We start from the raw sequence: 19,151 nt of genomic DNA on the forward strand, positions 1-19,151 counted from the left end.
AACAGCATTTCGAGGGAGACTGGGGACACTGAGTCCGAATGGACTATGTTCAGCACCTCCATTGCCGAAGCTCCTGCACTGAGCTGCGGCCGCAAGGTAATTGGTGCCTGTTGTGGTGGTAGGCACCAAGCTGAAGAAGGAGTCCTACCAGGCTTGGTTAGTCTGTGGGACTCCGGAGGCAGCTGATAGGTACCCACAGGCCAAGCGGAATGCGGCACGGGCGGTGCCTGAAGTAAAAACTCTGGTGTTGGAGGAGTTCGGAGAGGCCATGGAAAAAGACTTTCGGACTGCATTGAAGAGATTCTGGCAAACTGTCAGGCGACTCAGGAGGGGAAAGTGGTGTTCTACCTGCACTGTGTATAGTGCGGGTGGAGTGCTGCTGACTTCGACTGAGAAAATTATTGGGCGGTGGAAGGAATACTTCGAGGACCTCCTCAATCCCACTGGCACGTCTTCCGTGGCGGAAGCAGAGTCTGACGAAGGAAGTGACCCCGCCAATCTCTGGGGGCGAGGTCACTGAGGCAGTTAAACAACTCCATGGTGGCAGAGCCCCTGGGGTGGACAAGGTCCGCCTCAAGTTCCTGAAGGCTCTGGATGTTGTCGGGCTGTCTTGGTTGACACGCCTCTACAATGTTGCGTGGAGATCAGGGGCAGTACCCCTGAACTGGCTGACCGGGGTGGTGGTCCCCATCTTTAAGAAAGGGGACTGGGGGACTCAGCACAGGATATATTAAGGGAAATCAAAAACATTAGGAACGAAATTAACAATCTAGCCACACAAGAAATCAAGAAAGATTTAATGTTTTTGAAACAGAGACACTATGAAAGTGGCATTAAATCTACCAAAATATTGGCGTGGAAATTGAAAAAAAAGACAGCAGAAAATACAATTTATAAAATTAGGCACCCAAGTACAAAAGTGATAAAAAATAAATTAAATGAAATACAGGAAGCCTTTGAAAGATTCTATAAAACCCTATACTCTGAAGCCCCTGGCGGGACTGAAGCTCAGATTGATAGCTTCCTGAATCCTCTAGACTTACCCACTTTAGATGAAGAACAAAATCAAGCAATGATAATGAACATAACTGAAGAAGAATTAAAAGCTGCAATTAAATTAAGTAAATCACCAGGACCAGATGGTTACACGGCAGAGTGGTATAAAGAATTTAAAAAGGAACTGATACCTGTTTTACTGCCTACATTGAATTGGGTTTTGAAAAAGGCACAAATGCCCCCCAGCTGGAAGGAGGCAATTATCTCAGTTATACCAAAAGAAGGCAAAGATAAAATGGAATGTGGATCTTTCAAGCCAATCTCCGTTCTTAATGTGGACTATAAACTTTTCACATCTATCATGGCCAAACGGCTAGAAGAGTTCCTACCAACATTGATATGTAACGACCAAACGGGTTTCATACATCAACGCCAAACACAGGACAATATACGAAAGACACTACATATTATGGACCATATACAAAAACATAAAATCAAAGCAATTGTGATGAGTGTAGACGCTGAAAAAGCCTTTGATTCCATCAACTGGAAGTTCCTTTACAGGGTATTATATCAATTTGGCTTTCATGATACGATTATTAAAACTATACAAGCACTATACGACAATCCTACAGCCAGGATTAAAATTAATGGATGCCTATCTAACAGTTTTACCCTAAAAAGGGGCACTAGACAGGGCTGTGCATGGTCACCGTAACTTTTCGCATTATACTTGGAACCACTAGCTCAATTCATTAGGCAAAACGAAGACATTAAGGGAATTTTTATCAAAGGGACGCAATATAAACTGGCTTGCTATGCGGATGACATTTTGGTCTACCTTGGACACCCAACATATTCTTTACCCAAACTGATGCAATCATTTGAACAATACGGCCAATTATCAGGCTACAAAATTAATATAGGTAAAACCCAGCTACTCTTATATAATTATAGCCCACCAGAAGAAATAAAATGTAGTTATCTCCTGGTATGGCAAACGGAGTCTTTTAAATATTTAGGCATAAATTTACCGAAAGATCTTACAAAATTATTTGAACAGAATTACCTACCCTTATACAAAAAAATAAAGGAAGATATAGTAAGATGGAACTTAATTCCTTTCTTTAGCTTTAATTCAAGAATTGATTTTATTAAAATGAATGTATTGCCAAGATTTTTGTATCTATTTCAAACCCTACCAATAGAGATTAACCAAAGTCAATTTAATGAGTGGGACAAAATGTTATCTAGATATATATGGCAAGGTAAAAGACCAAGGGTTCGCCTCAAAACTCTACAGCTGGCTAAGCAAAAGGGAGGATGGGGCCTCCCTGACCTCAGATACTACTATTTTGCAGCGCAGATGAGAGCAATAATATGCTGGTGTAACCCATCATACACTGCCCAATGGAAAATCATTGAGGAACAAAAGCTGTCTATTCCTATTCAGGCAACTCTAGCTGACAATAATTTACAAACCTATATAAAAAACATTGATAACCTGTGGGTGAAAAGGAAACATGGAAAACTATTATAAAGGAATATAAACTCGAGACCAATATTATAGTTCTTAAATGGTGTGCTTACGACTCAGAGTTCAAGCCTAATGAATTGGATTCTAGATTCAAGGACTGGACAGGTAAGGGCATAACAGCCCTGTGTAGTATAATGAAAGATGGAAAATTGTTCAGCTTTGACAAGCTTAGAAAGACATTTTCATTAGAAAAACAAGACTTCTATCGATATTTGCAGTTAAGGCACTATGCTGACATGAAGATGAGAAATGTAACAATGACAAACACACGCTTGATGGAATTGTTTATAAAAAGCTATAACTCAGAAACTATTGATAGAATTGTATCATGTCTGTATAAGGGTCTAATGGATTTGAAACCACATTCGACTTCATATATTAGAACAAAATGGGAGAAGGAAGGAGGGATAAAAATATTAGAGGAAGAATGGACGGCAATATGGAGGTATCAGTGGATGTGTACCAGCTCACAAAAGTGGAGGGAATTCGGCTGGAAGTGCCTAATTAGATACTTTATAACACCTTCTCAGAAGTCTCATTATGATGATGATTCCCCTGCTTGTTGGAGGAACTGTGGAAATCAAAGTGCAAATCACTACCACATTTTCTGGGACTGCTCTATCTTGAGGGATTATTGGAGAAAAATACATAATGCCTTACAGGATATCTTTAAATGTGAAATACCCCTCGAGAGTAAGACTATGTTCTTTGGATATATACCTCAGGAATGGCCTAAATATGATAAACATTTAGTAAATATTCTACTGGTGGCCTGTAAAAAGAGTATCACCAGAAAATGGTTATCCCCGGAGAGCCCAAACATAAGTACATGGATGGAAATCACAATGGAAATCTATAACATGGAAAAGATAACAGCTTCTGTTAACCACAAGCTGGAGAAATTTACATCATACTGGGAAAACTGGGTCAAATATATCACACCTCATAGGCCAGATTTTATTTTTACAAACCAATAACTGTGATGTATGAGAATATATATTTATAGGATCACACCCTACCAACACATCCATTTTTTTTGTTTGTTTGTTTGTTTTTCTTTGTTTTGTTTTTTTTGTTTGTTTGTTGGTTTTGTTTGTTTTCTTATTTCGGATTATGTGATTGTTTCAATTGCTTCTATAGTTGTAAATATTCTCTCTTTATGACTCGGATGTAAATTAAAATACTATTTTGGTATCTAAGGCAGATAACCTAAGCAAGAAGTATGCTTACATGATGTACATACTGTGAATGCCTGCTTTTGAAACCTTAATAAAAAAATATAAATCAAAAAAAAAGAAAAGAAAGGGGACTGGAAGGTGTGTTCCAACTACAGGGGACTCACACTCCTCAGCCTCCCTGGGAAAGTCTTTGCTGCTGGAGAGGAGAATCTGTCTGTTAGTCGAACCTCGGATACATGAGGAACAATGCTGTTTTCGTCCTGGTCGTGGAACACTGGATCAGCTCTTTATCCTCTCAAGGATACTTGAGGGTGCACAGGAGTTTGCCCAACCAGTCTACATGTGTTTTGTGGATTTGGAGAAGGCATTCAACCGTGTCCCTTGGGTGGTCTTGTGGGGGGTGCTCCGAGAGTATGGGGTGTCCGGTCCATTGCTATGGGCCATTCAGTCCTTATACAACAACTGCAAGAGCTTGGTCCGCATAGCCAGCAATAAGTCAGACTCATTCCTTGTGGGTAATGAGCTCCGCCAGGCTGCCCTTTGTCACTGATTCTGTTCATAATTTTTATGGACAGAATTTCTAGGCGTAGCCAAGTGGCGGCAGGCTCTCACTTGCATGGTCTCAGAATTTCATCTCTGCTTTTTGCAGATGATGTGGTTCTGTTGGCTTCATCGGGTGATGGCCTCCTGCTCACCTTGGAACAGTTCGCAGCAGAGTGTGAAGCTCATTTTTAATTGCATACAAGAGATCATTTAATTTTCTTTCCACAAGATAATGCATTTGTATCATCTGTATAAACAACATATTTAATCAATTTAGTAATATTACAAATATAATTAATGAAAAGTACAAAGAGTTTTGGATCAGTCACAGATCCTTGAGTTACCCCACATTGACCCTTTTAGATGCAGTTTTATTAATTTGCACACATTGTTGTCCATTTTCCAACCAGGAATAGGCTACACATCTTATTCCATATCTCTCTAATTTCCTTAATAACTGATATGAACTGATATACTTTGTTCAACTACATAAGACTGGCCCCCTATAAAATCCAAATCTTTAATAAATAAAAATTAATAAAGTTCCCAGTGTTATTGTCGTTTAAGCAATGAAAAAACTTGAGGCCCTAAAACTGTTGAATTATTGCTTGATTATGTTGGTGATAATTATTTCCTCTACTTACTTTGGAGTCTAGTGGAAACTGTTTTGAAATACATTTCTCATATGTCATTCTGATTTCTTTCCAAAGCGGTTGAATATTTTTGCCACAACAGAGAAAGAGTGCACTGTTGATTTGAATACAATTTCAAGTAAATTTACAGGTAACTACAGACAATTAATCATAAGATTTCAGACTAGCAACTATAAAGTGATTCTGAGCAGAGAAGAAACAGCACAACAGTGAGCTCTCAACAGCACTATAAAGACACATCTCCTGGATGCACTGGTACGCATCTTCAGTGATGTATCCTAGGGTCATCAGGTGTTTCGGGTCTCACAACATCATACACCCTCGCCCAGGCGACCCAGCCGGGGGTGATCAGGCCCCGACTTACGTACCAGTAGCTACCCACGGATCAGCCCTCTTGATCCACAGCCACCTTGTGGCTTTCTCTGCCGCTTCACTCACAGCCTGGATGGCCCTCTTCTTGGCTGCCCCAGCCACGCCCAGCCGGCCTAGGACTTTGCAGAGTGATCGTCCTGCAAAGCCCCTACAACCCACTTCTATGGGCTCATAGAAAGTCTTCCAGCCCCTTCCCCTGCACTCCTGCACTAGCTCCTGGTACTTTCCTTGTTTCCTTTCATTGGCCTCCTCAATCCGCTCTTCCCAGGGCACTGTGAGTTCCAGCATGATCAGCTGTTTTGAGGCCTCAAAAATAATTATCATGTCTGGCCGGAGTGATGTTTTTGCAATGTTCTGAGGGAACTTTAGTTGTTTACCCAGGTCAGCCTGTAGCTGCCAATCAGAGGCTGTGTTGAGGAGGCCAGTTGTCAAATGTGGGCGCACCTGGGGTTTCTCTCCAGCCTTAATAAAAGAGATTGCCTTCCTCGGAGCCTGATGATGCTTGCTGGTGCTGATTGCTGAGGCAATCTTTTCAGCAACTACTCTGAGCACCTGGTCGTGCCACCAACAATACCGACCATCAGCCAGGGCCCTTGGGCAGCTGCTAAGGAGGTGTTCTAGGGTCCCTCTTCCAGAGCACAGGGGACAGGCAGGTGTCTCGCTCCTTCCCCACAGATGGAGGTTTGCTGGGCTTGGCAGGGTGTCGTATACTGCCTGCACTAGGAATCGGATCCGGTGGAAGTCTGCCTGCATGATGTTTGCCCAGGTGACCTTGCGCTGCAAGGTGCTCTCCCACCTTGTCCATGCTCCCTGCCGCTTAAGGCCTACAGCTCTGCTTACTCGCTCCTCCTCCACACCTGCTCGGACCTCTTCCTGGAGTAGCTGGTGTCTCTCCTTTCCCTGTGCCCTGCTGACCTGGGCCTTTGGGAAGTATCCCAAGCCTGCTCCCCCTGTTGCTAAGACCCCCATCAGTGTTTTCTGCCTTAGGCGTGACTCCGCCACCTCAACTGCCTTCTCAGCCTTCCACTTTCTTCCTGTCCTTACCTCAATACCTGCTGATGCCACCTTGCAGTCTTTAGAATCTCTGTACTGTAGGGCTTCTCGTGTGCGAGCCACCTTGAACTCTTCTGTGAGACCACTGAAGGGTAACTGCACGCTGTTACTTGCCCCATACAAGGCAGTGCTGGTGAGACTGCGGGGAAGTCCCAGCCACTTACGAAGAAAGCCACTGATCTTTCTTTCAAGGGATTCCACAGTAGTTATTGGAACTGTATAGACAAGCAAGGGCCACAGGATTCGGGGCAGGATGGAATGCTGGTAGATCCAGGCTTTAAATCTTCCAGGCAGGCCGGGACTTATCCACCTTAATGAGCCACGCTCCCAGCTCCTCATTTGCCTTCAAAGATAGACAAGAAAAAAACAAAAAAACTAGAAGCTAAAACTTCTATTTCACTTTAATAAACTCTGCAGTATCTCCATTTTCATAAAGACCAAGTCCAGCATAGAGCGGCTGAGTGAATGTGGTCTGGACTCTGTGGAGGAGAGTCATGGTTTCAGAGACGCTGTAGAAAGACAGAATACCTGCTCTGTGATCCAGGTACACTCCTACTCTGGAAGACCGAGGACCTGAGAGGAGAGTTCGGACTTTGTTGTGCCAAAAAATACAACTGTTTGTGTAACAATGGAATGACCAAGATATGTCATTGTATCCAAATACACATTCATTTAAGCTCCCTGCTCTGCTGATATTATTGTATGCAACTGCAGAAAAGTATTAAAAATTCTGCAACAAATGAATGAAAGAAACTTTAGCAACATCCACTACATGGCATGGGAACTTCTACAACTAAATAAATGACTGTAAAATAGCAACATCCACCACTACTACTAACCCTTCAACTACTGCAACTACAACAATGTCTGCTAGAAGATGTGGCAACTACTGCAACAAAATGAAAGCCTAAAAATACACTAACAACTGCTACTGCAACCAAATTGGCAGATGAAACCAAACCAGCATCTGGTAGAAGATATGACGACTAAATAAAGACCTGAAACCACAATACCCCTCTGTGAATCGCTACCTTATAGTGGCTTGAGGGGTTTTTGTGTCCTAGGGATGTCAGAGGCTATGCTGTCCAGGGGCATTTGCCCCCTGGTATGGTCTCCCATGGCAAATTGGTCCCGGGTGAGTGATCAAACAAAGAGCGATTCAAAAGACTCTTATGAGTACATGATCAAGGGAACTGTTCTGGTCTCAGAATCTCATCTCTGCTGGAACCAGCACTCCTGGAGAGGGGCTGGACTCTGTCTCTGTCTGGAGTTGCCCTTGGTGAGAGACGACGGGCTGGGGTGGGTATCCTAGTATCCCCTTGGCTTGCTGCCTGTAGGTTGGGGTTTTTCCCAGTGGACAAGAGGGTTTTTTCCCTCCATCTTTGGGTTGGGGAATTAGTCCTGACTGCCGTTTGCCATTATGTGCCGAACGACGCATTCTTGGAGTCCCTTCTTGGAGCCTCCCGGATCTGAACCCCAGTGGTGTTTTGTCGTTGACCATTACCATGCGGAAGGACCCATGGGAGAACAAATCAGGGAGTGCTAAGTCTAAACCATAGCATCTCCCCATTAATAGCCAATCACAAATATTACCTGTTTCCATGTGTCCAATATTTACTTTGAATTATGAACTGTCTGGGAGTTTTCCATGCACAGACTGCCTGACATAGAGAAGTCCACAGCTTTGCAAGCCGAATCTTTAACTGCCTGATAATAAAATAATGTGAACTGCTAGATTGTCTAGATTGTCTCTTGAACTTTTCTTAGCAAAAAAGAACTCCACAGTAGCCAAGTGGCTGAAGGCTTTGACTTTGGGTGGTCTCAGAATCTCATCTCTGCTTTTTGCAGAAGATATGGTTTTGATGGGTTCAACAGGTGATGGCCTCCAGCTTGCACTGGAACAGTTGTACCCGAGTGCAAAATGGGGGGAATGAGAATCAGCACCTCCAAATCTGAGGCCGTGGTTGTCAGCCAGATTTGGCTGTAGTGTCCCCTCCGGATGAAGGACAAGTTCATGCCCCAAGTGGAGGAGTTTAAGTATCTTGGGGTCTTGTTCACGAGTGATGGAAGATGGGAGTGGGTGATCGACAGACAGATTGGTGCTGTGGCTGAAGTGATGCGGACGCATACTGGTCTGTTGCGGTCAAGAGAGAGCTGAGTGTAAAAGTGAAGCTCTCCATTAACCGGTCAATCTACACCCATACCCTCACCTATGGTCACAAGCTGTGGGTAGTGACTGAATAAACAAGTTCATGTGGGGCTTCCTCTGAAGGGTGGCTGGCCACTCCCTTAGAGAGAGGGTGAAGCCATCCTGCATGAGGCCATCCGGGAGGGGCTCAGAGTAGAGCCGCTGCTCCTCCGCATCAAAAGGAGCCAGTTGAGGTGGTTTGGGTATCTGACAAGGATGCCTCCTGGGTGTCTCCTGGGTGAGGTGTTCCCAGCATGACCTACCGGGAGGAGGCCCTGGGGCAGACCCAGGACACACTGGAGAGATTATATCTCTCAGCTGGCCTGGGAACGCTTTGGTGTCCCCCTGGACAAGTTGGAGCAGGTGGTTAGGGAGAAGGAGGTCTGGGTTTCTCTGTTTAGGCCTGGATAAGCGGAAGAGGAAGGAAGGAAGGACGGACAGACAGACAGATACCACAACATCTGCAGAATGGCTACTTCTGCAACTCAACCAGTGACTAAAACTATAAGAACATCAGCAGAAAACAATGAAGAATTCTGTAACTTAACGGATCAATGAAACAATAGCTGCTATAAGTATTGTCTACTTTTGAAACTAAACAAACCTCAGACTACAACATCTCCTGTAATGAATGACTGAAACTACAGTATCATCTGCAGGAAAGCATGGTGACTTCAGGAATTAAATCAGTGGCTGAAAATATAACATCTACAGGAAAGCATGGATAATTCTGTAACAAATGAATGAAGGAGACTACAGCAATATCTGCTATTAGTCATGGCAATGTCTGCAACTCTGCTACTCCAAGTATAACAACATCTGCTATATGACACAAAAACTACTGCAACTAAATTTAAAACTAAAACTACAGCCACACCAGCAGCAAAGAGTGATTGTAACTAAACAAGCCTAAAACCACAGCAACTTCTGCAACTAAGTTAATAATTTCTTTCTTTTTTTCTTTTTTTGCCTGTCCCGTTTGGTTCTTTTGCCATCAGAATTATTGTCTAAAGGCAAAGAAAGATGCCCAATGGACTTGACTGGGGAAAAGAAAAGGGAGAAAGAAAGAGGGAAAGAAAAACAGCAGGGAAGAGGAACGGTGATAAAGGGCAAAAAACAATGTGAATATAACAGTAAATACTAAATATTGTGCAGTACGTAGGATTGACAGCCCACGGTGTGCTTTGAGGTAGGAGCCAAAAAGGGTGTAGTTTGTATGTGTGAGAACCCGTGTGTGCACCTGTGAGCATGAGCGCGCTTGTATTTAAAAGCTTCCTTCATGTAATGATCTGCTAGAAGACCAACGGAGGGGAAACCGTGCCACTCTCCCTGAAAAAAGCTGAAGAGAGCCCCAGATGAGGGGTCGCTCAGCAGCCGCGGAGCAGGAGCAGACCGCCCCGACTCCGCAGCAGCAGGGAGGCCCCACATATACTTTGTTACTATATTTGAATTTAAGTTAATAATTTCAAATATAGTAACATCTGCTACTACTGACACTTTAACTACAACCAAACAAATCTATCTATGATAAGATACAGCAACTACTGTAACCTTAAAAGTCCTGGATTTAACAGTCGTGTGGCAAAAAAAAAAAAAATCATACAAGCACGCAGTGACAGTCTCTTCTTCAACTTCTGCAGCCAGAGGAAATTTGTAAATGAGAGACAGTCTCCAACAACATATTTTTGTTTGTTTGTTTTTTGCTAAACACGTCACTCATGACCAACGAATCAAACCTGTTTGCTTAACCAAAGCAGAGAAAGAGAATCAGGATTCGTCCAAAAGCAGCTAAACAGGAAGGACACAGAAAGATACTGAATCATCTGCATGAGTCAGATCAGGGTTTAGAGTGTATGTGTCTTTGTATGTGTATGTGCTAAGTTCATGGTTGAACACCTTTGTACTCTCTGACAAACACATCAGTTTCCTCATCTGCATAATCACTGGGAGACTTTGGAGGCGGGCTGTAGGCTGCTCATCCAATCACATGTCAGTAACACTACATTGTGCCTTCTGCTGGTTTTTCCAACATGTTCTCATCCCAAAACGTAACATACTACGCTACGAGACAACTTGTTGGTATGTTACGCTTTCGGCCACTCAACACGTCTCTATGTTATGCGTTCAGAAACAGGAGAGAACATGAGAACCGTTGGGACATGTACATTTATTTTACTTTTTTAAAAAATTTTTATCATCATGAATCGCTTTGGAAAACACTATCTAACATGATTAAGGTTGTGGTTAAGGTTAGGGATAAGAACACAGAAAACAGACCAGCAGAAAGTCTAAGTTATAGCCACACCTGATATAAAAAAAAATACCAGTAATGAGTTACATATGCCACAGTAGCAGATGATTCAAATCAAGATTTTCATTTCAATATTTCTTCAAATAACCAAATAACTCCTCAACAACAACAAAAAAGAAAGAAAATCAGCATGTATCAGTTCAAACATGTAACAAACTTCACACAGGAGGGTTTACATTAAGCAAGTCTTCAGATTGAGTGTCTATAAAATCCACATCTTCTCTAGTAGAATACGTGTGATTTTGTGTGCTGGAAGGACTGAAATTAAAAGTTTTATTCAGAGTGTAACATTTGGTCTGTGAGCTTAGACAATACTATTCATAATAAAACAATTACATTTATAATACTAGTGTCTTCTTGATATAAAAACTGAAGTTCATTAATGTTTGTTCATTTTTATTAGATTTTATGATCTTCTTCATACAAGCTAATTAGAAATTGTTTTCGGTCTAGCAGAATTTACTTTCAAAGAACTTTCTGGTGCCACTCTGACCTCTTTTCAAAATCTCCATCACTGTTGACAGCAATGCTGGAGACCAAAGAAACAGGAACTAGCCGTCCCTCAGTGACTTCTGTCTATTTCAGTTTAATATCTCTGCAGTGTCTCCATGATCAATAAAAAGACCAAGTCCAGCATAGAGCGGCTGAGTGAATGTGGTCTGGACTCTGTGGAGGAGAGTCATGGTTTCAGAGACTCTGTAGAAAGACAGAATACCTGCTCTGTGATCCAGGTACACTCCTACTCTGGAGGACCGAGGACCTGAGAGGACAGTTTGGACATTCTTGTGCAAAAATTTGCAACTTTTTCTGTCACAGCTCAATAACCAAGAGTTGTCATTAAATCCAAATCCACATTCATCTGACTCTCCTGCTCTGCTGATAGTCTTGTATGCGACTGCTGCATCAACTCCACCCCCTCTCCACTTCACCTCCCAGTAACAACGTCCAGTCAGACTCTCTTTACTCAGGACTTGATAATAATCAGTGAATCTGTCTGGGTGATTAGAGTAAGTCTGTTTTTGTCTCATTAATGTCACTTTTCTGTTCTCTTCAGATAATAACAATTCTCTGTGTGCTGTGTTTGGATCCAGTGTGATTTCTTGTGAATATTTTAAGAATCCAGCTCTGGTCTTTGGCTCTGCTGGTGACAGTAAAACATCCTCTTCAGTGACTGTCAGTGAGATGTTTGTCCATTCCTCTCTCAGAATGTCCTGTAGTTTATCTCTGGTCTCTGACACAGCTGCTGTCACATCCTCAAAGTAGCTCAGAGGACGAATATTGATGCTGGATGAGTGTGTAGACTCACTGAGTGCTGACAGTGAGGGGTAGTTGTGTAGAAACTGGTTGTGATCCTCTGTGTGTGAGAGCTGCTCCAGCTCGCCGTCTTTCCTCTTCAGCTCAGCGATCTCCTGCTCCAGCTTCTCCTGAAGCTCTTTGACTCGACTCACTTCAGTTTCCTGCTGGGATCTGACCTGCTGCTTCACATCAGAGCTTCTTTTCTGGAGGAGACGGATCAGCTCAGTGAACATCTTCTCACTGTCCTCCACTGCTTTATCAGCAGAGCCATTGATGGCCTCCACCTCCTGTTGAAGCAGCTTCACATCTTTCTCTCGCTCCTGGATTCTCTGCTGGATGTTTAGTCGTCTCACCTCGAGCTCCTTCTGCTTCTCAGTCCTTTCTGCTGCAGCTGGGACTGTTTCATGGCCTTTATGATGAGAGCAGATGTTCTCCTGGAGCTTCTTGGAGGGGGCCACCAGCTTGTGTTTCTTTAATGGAGCTGCATCAAAGTGAGGTTGAAGGTGTTTCTCACAGTAAGAGGCTGGACAAGATAAACAGGACTTGATGGCTTTCAGCTTCCTCCCAGTGCAGACATCACAGGCCACATCTTCAGGTCCAGCATAGCAGTGATCAGCTGGAGCAGCTTGGAGTCCAGTCTTCTTCAGTAACTCCATCAACTCTGCTAACATGGTGTTTTTCTCCAGGTCAGGCCTCAGTGTGAAAGTCTTCCTGCACTGAGGGCAGCTGTGGATTCCCTTCCTGTCCTCTTCATCAAAGTGGGTTTCGATACAGTTCATACAGTAGCTGTGTCCACAGGGAATAGTCACAGTATCCTTCAGTAGATCCAAACAGATCCAACAAGAGAACATTTCTCGATCTAGCTGATCTCTTTTCTGTGCCATTTCTCCTCTCAGTAAGAGTGACTCTGTGAGTTTCTGTTACATAGTGGTGAAACTATTCCAGAAAATATGTGGACAGACTGGAGCTGCTGTGCTTCAGGTAGAAGAGGGAGGAGTTAACAGACTTTAGCTTTTACCAGGAAGAACAGTTTGAAGTAGACACTGTTTAGTAACTTTAAACATCATAGGTCTGTTTGTAGTTTGCATTTTTATCCGTTACCTCCTAGTCAGTTAAAAATCTGTAAATACATAATCAGCAAATGCAAACAACACTTGCAAATAAATATATATTCAGCACCCAATGAGACCACAGCAATATGTATAACTGCAACTCCTGCAAATGAGTCAGCCTCTGAAACTACAGGAATTATAAAACTGTAATGGCTAAAACTAAACATGGCAAGTATCTCAAGATTTGCACCTACGCTTACGGGTGAAAGTACGACTGCAATGAAGCAACCATTGACACCATGCCTGCAACTAACAACACCAACATTGTCAAGTTAGTGAAACTGAAATGACTGAAACTTGAGTGACTGATACAAATAAATTATACCAGCAGCTGAAACTGGTGCAACTAAATGAAATACCCAAGCTACATCACCATCTGGTGCTAGTTATGGAAACTTCCACAACTTAATCAAACACTGATACTACTTAACATCTGAAACTACAGATGGAAAGTTAGGCAGCTAAACTGCAGCAAGAGCTAGTAAAAGTGAAGCTAGAGCAACTACTGTGACTACAAACTGCAGCAACATGTGAATCAGGCAACCACTTATGTGACAATAAAAAACTGAGATTTTAAGTTTATGCCTTGCTGCAGAGTTTTGTTCCAAGGAGTTTTTGTTTAGACATATAAACAGTGAGTTACAATAGTCCAAACATGATGAAACAAATGCATGTATAACCACCTCCAGTTCAGTGTGTGACACTACAGGACTTAATGTAGCAGTGATAAGTGATAAAAGAAAGACGGAACCAGAGATTTGAACATCCAAAGTAAGAGGAAAGTCAAAAGTTACCCCAAGGTTCCTGATAGACGATTTCACAAATGTCGAAAGGGGACCTAGAGCTTTCATCATTGTAAGTGCATGTCTGCCAGCACAACGCATTACTGTAGGGCTGTTCGATATAACGATATATATCGGATGACGATATAAAAACAGCTATCGTTTCAGTTTACACTATCGTTTGTTTCGTGGCGTCGTAAAATAAACTGTTTACGGCAATATGTTTTCATCGTTTTGATGGTCACTGTAGTGGCTATATTAATTTCTTAAAGTTCTCTCTTTCTCTTATATTTTATATAACCACACTACGGACGGACAAGCGCCTGTTTTTATGCGTTGTAGTTAGCAACAATGACAGTAACAGCATCGCGTGTCCGCTTGTTTATGTACCACATAAACCTTTCACAATAAAGCCCAAGATCCTGTTCAGACTTTTCAAAATAAACTGAATCACGTGAAAGAGCAGATTATTTACAGATGAGAAGTAAAAAAGAGCCGCCAGGTGCTAAAAAATAAACCTTAGACTCAAACGTTAGAACAGGCTTTTCCCCGCAGCACGCCATGTAATAAATACTCACAAAGAAAACGGCAGCCTTTACAACTTATGTCTAAAAATGTATACTTTCATGCATCGGTTAAAACACTGGACTCCAGGTACGCGACGCGCAGCTGGAAACACTTTCCGCAAGTCGAGCTGCCCGAGATTCACATAATTTACAGAAAATGTTTTTGTGATTTATATCGTTATCGATAGAATTCTTATATCGGGATATGAGATTTTGGTCATATCGCACAGCCCTACTCAAAGGGGCTCAAAATATGCTGAAAAGGAAGTAGATATATTAGAAACAATAAGGGTCCCAATACAGAACCTTGTGGCACACCATAGGTAAGGGAAGTGAAGGATGACCTGCACTTAGAAACCGCCACAGAAAAGTGGTGGTCAACCATATCAAAGGCCGACGTGAGGTCCAACATCAGCAGAATAGAACATTTTCCTGCATCATCAACGTATTACTGTTTTCAAACCTCATTTTCTTCAAGTAAAGCAACAACATCTGTGACTAAACCAAGAAGCATAAGACTGAGCACAGCTACAGAATCAAGTTATAGTTTTCTACACGAACACAGTCACATTCTGGATTTTTGAAACATTTATTTTTACCTTTTTATTAACAATCCACAACAGGAAACAATGTGTAGGCACAAACGTTTTTTTATACTGCGAGAGACAAAAAGGATAAATTTAGGAACCAAATTCATATCAAAGCATTCACTCTGTGTGGAAACTCATTGTTAAAGCATGTAAACCAACACTGACTGGGTCTATGACTCTGACTGAACATCTTTAAATATTCAACACTGGCAGCTTCACTGATGTTCCTCTCATTGATAATGATCCAGCTCCAGATATAAGTCTGTTGGGGTTCCTGGGTCACGTCCAGATCACCTGATGGTCCGGTACATCATAAAGTCGACCGTGGTGCATCGTGGGAACTTGCCGATCGAGCTCTCCTCCACGGGTGTGTAAACTTTGATCTGCCTCATGTGCGTGTCTCTCCCGTTCTGGTGGTTGGCCAGCACGGCGATCTGGATCATGAATGTGCTGATGGGCTCGTTTGTGCGCTGAAAAACACACAAACGCACACACACAGAGTGACCGAGCATCAAGCCACTTCTTTAACGATACTTATAATCTGCTAATTTTAACTACAACTTTAACCACCGGGAGGCAGCGTTTTACCAGCAGGTGCTGTTCTGTTTAAGTTCAATGTTTCTGTTTTAGGTGCTCCCATTGAGAAGAATGTGCTGCTTAAATAAATATTACAGCAGCAGTCCCCAACCTTTTCTGTGCCACGGACCGGCCTTTAAGGTGTCGCAGATAAATACAACAAAATAAAAGCAGTACCATTACCAAAAAAAGAAAAAAGATTTATACATAACACATGGGAAAAGACCCAGAGAAACAGAGTTAACCATAAAAACGATGAAAACCATAAATTTCACACCTGAGCCTCAACTCTCCAGTCGGTGGCCCAGAGATTGGGGAGCGCTGCATTCATTAGACTGACTCACTGCTCCATCTTGTGGTACAAACTGGTATTACATAACAGCACATGCTTTTCTTTTACATTCTGTTAATGTTGTAGTGACATTTTAAACATTTTTAACCATATTTAAATACAAGAATTTACAAAAACGTATCTCTAGCTCCCCTGAGTTGAAAAACAAACAAACAAAACACTCAAGTGTATAGTCACTGTCCAATCATAAGAGCTGTAGGTTACTGCACTTGGTGGCATGTAAAGACCCCCACAAGTCTTAGGTGGAGAAGCGCCGCCTTATTTTTTTGCATTACGTCTATTTTTGCAGGAACAGTGCTTCACAAATTTATCAGACCACCGGCCAGTGTAAGGTTTATGCCACCCTAAATGAACAGTATTTATAATTATCAAATTCACTTTTTATGTTTCTGTAATGGTTAAGTCCCCAATGTGTACAAGCAGAAGCACCCAGTGCTCATAAAACGTTCATTTTTAATGCTAATAAATAATTTTTGCTGTTATCCATGCATTTTTTTAAATTTACTGTCTTACCAAAAACAAAGAATAAAAGTGTAAAGCACAATATTATTTTTGAATCAAGATTCCAAATTACATTTATTTGCTTGCATTCATAAAAACTTTTTTATGGTGGTCGAATGTTATGTCTGAGTTCCGGCTCAGGTTTAGGTACAAAAACATGAATTCAGTCATTTTTAATTTTGTTTGTTTGTTTACACGTTTTCTACAGAACTTCTTTGTTCTCTTGATTTTAAGATAAGATAACTCTTATTGTCATCGCACAGTCACACTTTGTACAAAAATACAGTGAAATTAGAAAACTGTCCCCTTTCAGCACTAAACACAACAAAACAACACAATAAACTTTAAAGTGGATAAAAAGTGCAAAGAAGGTATGAATTAACGAATGAATGGTCATTGCACAATGAACGTATAATTTTGTTATCCGCTGTACATCATCATAACCACAAACCCTTCTGAAAGCTTACTTCTACAACCTGCACCTCCTTTGAATGCCAACTACACGTCGGCTCAGCACAGACAATGAAGGCAGCGATTAAATGGTTCAGTGCTGATGTTTCCTTCTATAAAAACACTGAACAGTCGCCTGTGGAGGGAAATCTGTACACTTTCTAATCAGTAGGTGTAGTAGTTAACTGCACAGAGACTTTAGTTCCCTGACTTTGGCCATTATGGGAAAGAGTGCAAAATAAGGACACAAATGTCTCTCTCCGTCTTTCAGTCACTGTGGCTGGGTGTCAGTATTTACATCTACACGTTTATACAGATGGTAAGCCTTCAAATGTTCCACAGTGAGTAAATGACTGGATTCTGTCCCCTGACCGAAGGCTTTACATTCAGTTACACCCTGTCGACCAGAGACAATCAGAAATGCAAACAGAGACCACAGAGCAGGATGTTACAGAGTCCGGTTTTGGTAAAATGCAGCATTTAAAGGTTGGAAAAATATTAATTCTTACCGGATTCATGAGAGAGATGTGAATCCATCCACTGGGCTCCACCATCTCTAGCTGCTGCAGAGGGGAAGACGAGGAAGAGGAGGGTCTGAGTGATTTTGAAACCTCCGGATGAAAACCAGATTATTTTTATTAATTATTTATTTTATTGAGATATATACACTAAGCTTTACCCTGATTTCTTGAAGATTGTGGAAGTTGTTGCCGACTCGCACCGAGATCTTACTCGGGGTGTAGCTCTCGTCTGACTTATAATCAGCATAAATGCACAACATCTTCACTGTCGTCCTCCTCCTTTACTCCACAGGTCACATATTAAAGAAAGTGAATTAATAACAAAGCAAAAGAGTAAGGTTCTGTCAGCAGCAGCACACACAAATAAAATTAACAACACCTTCCAGTTAAAGATAATGTACATTTTCCAGGTTTACTTTAACTTCTCTTGTACAGAAGCTGGAAAACGTTACCTGAACTGTATGTTGACCAGGTGAGGCTGCGACCCATCCGACTGCCAGTAGGTCTCCAGGTTGTCATCCCTTAGCTGATCCACTCCAAAACCTGGACACGTAGAGGGCAAACACATCAGACTAGAATTGATCCCAACGGCCTCTGAAATTGATCCAAACGTGGCAATTGTGCAGTAAGGCAAACTGCTTACTACGCTGTGGATATGCATATGAACAGCTCCAAGGAGAAAAATAACACAATTTCTGAGATTGTGTCCACTTCTGAAAGATGTTTACAGTCGGGGGGGGTCAGAGGGAGTAGTTACCAGGTTTACAGGAAGAGAGGGACCACACCGCCTGGGAGCCAATCTCCCGAACCGTCCCGGTCCGCTCCAGCTGCTTCGGGTCAGCTCCAGGTGGTGTCTTGCTCGGTGTCGCCATACTTTAAAACAAAAAAACACAAGTTCAGCACACTCTGATGGAAAATCTGACGCGTTTTTCTCAAAAGGTTCATGGAGATCAGTAACCTAACACCAACGTCTATTCATGTTTTCGATATTTTAAGGTTTATTCACACTTAGTAAATACAACTTAATCAACGAAGCAAATATAACTGTATTTTAATAATAAGCTGACCATTAGGTAAAGTTCGGCTTATAAATATCACTACTGGCACCATCTATTTTAACTAGATTATAACCAGACGCAAACCTTTATGCATATTTTAAACATTTCGAGCTCTATTTCCATTTAATAGAAAATACAGAAAATGTAAGTTCTGTTTAGGAATAAGGGGACCTTTTGGTAAACTTCTTCGTCTAAATGACAAAGCTAGAGCATCCATTTCAGCTAAAATGTGACTTATTTGGGAGTTATTTATGACTAGCTAGTCGCCAGCAGCTGACACTTCTCAACTCTAAACGCTCTCAAAACCACTAAAACTCAATCTACGTCACAGTTATTGAAGCCGACTCACAGACGCGTTAGTACAGGTCTCCTGGGTGTCGTGTCAGTGCATCAGAAATACGGCTGCACGTCCAAAATAGTTTAAATCCGCTTCTATTTACACACTTCGAATCTCCCACTTTTTTTGCTCCTCAGCGTCGCTTCTTATACACGTCACCAGCGCTGAGCAAGCAGTCG

The 19,151-nt window shown here is 42.0% G+C and overlaps 2 protein-coding genes and 1 pseudogene across 3 annotated transcripts; all 3 read right to left on the reverse strand.

The window, feature by feature from the left end:
• Positions 1–5,267: 5,267 nt before the first annotated feature.
• On the reverse strand, positions 5,268–6,672 carry LOC146579288 (uncharacterized; annotated as a pseudogene).
• Positions 6,540–13,011, reverse strand: LOC146579289 (tripartite motif-containing protein 16-like). Of its 2 annotated transcripts, XM_085269278.1 has the most exons (3): positions 12,715–13,011; positions 11,592–12,567; positions 6,540–6,905 (listed from the first exon to the last, which is right to left on the reverse strand). In XM_085269278.1, the coding sequence occupies exons 1-3, from the start codon at positions 13,009–13,011 to the stop codon at positions 6,724–6,726; spliced, it is 1,455 nt and encodes a 484-aa protein (XP_085125404.1). In that variant the 3' UTR covers positions 6,540–6,723. The 2 variants fall into 2 exon arrangements, with proteins under 2 accessions (XP_085125404.1, XP_085125403.1); XM_085269277.1 differs by having other exon boundaries at positions 6,540–7,009; positions 11,696–13,011.
• Positions 13,012–15,157: 2,146 nt separating this feature from the next.
• On the reverse strand, positions 15,158–19,146 carry anapc10 (anaphase promoting complex subunit 10). The gene is made up of 6 exons (XM_085269364.1): positions 18,985–19,146; positions 18,335–18,450; positions 18,030–18,120; positions 17,736–17,856; positions 17,566–17,619; positions 15,158–15,647 (listed from the first exon to the last, which is right to left on the reverse strand). Exons 2-6 carry the CDS (start codon positions 18,447–18,449, stop codon positions 15,468–15,470), a joined length of 561 nt encoding a protein of 186 aa, XP_085125490.1. The 5' UTR covers position 18,450; positions 18,985–19,146; the 3' UTR covers positions 15,158–15,467.
• Positions 19,147–19,151: the final 5 nt, after the last annotated feature.

The sequence above is a fragment of the Mchenga conophoros genome, linkage group LG3 (genome assembly GCF_057382185.1).
Source record: "Mchenga conophoros isolate Kocher_MC1m ecotype Shallow Benthic linkage group LG3, M_conophoros_male_GT1.1, whole genome shotgun sequence".
Classification (NCBI taxonomy): Eukaryota; Metazoa; Chordata; class Actinopteri; order Cichliformes; family Cichlidae; genus Mchenga; species Mchenga conophoros.

Bases quoted from the DNA above. Each gene is read 5' to 3' on its own strand.
- LOC146579289 (XM_085269277.1), bottom strand. From the start codon at position 13,011: ATGGCACAGAAAAGAGATCAGCTAGATCGAGAAATGTTCTCTTGTTGG. The intron at 7,010-11,695 runs GTCAGATGAATG...CAGAGCAGGGAG, and splicing joins ACTATCAGCAGAGCAGGAGA to CTTAAATGAATGTGTATTTG.
- anapc10 (XM_085269364.1), bottom strand. From the start codon at position 18,449: ATGGCGACACCGAGCAAGACACCACCTGGAGCTGACCCGAAGCAGCTG. The intron at 17,857-18,029 runs GTAACGTTTTCC...TGTGGAGTAAAG, and splicing joins CTGGTCAACATACAGTTCAG to GAGGAGGACGACAGTGAAGA. The intron at 15,648-17,565 runs GTAAGAATTAAT...TGTGTTTTTCAG, and splicing joins ACATCTCTCTCATGAATCCG to CGCACAAACGAGCCCATCAG.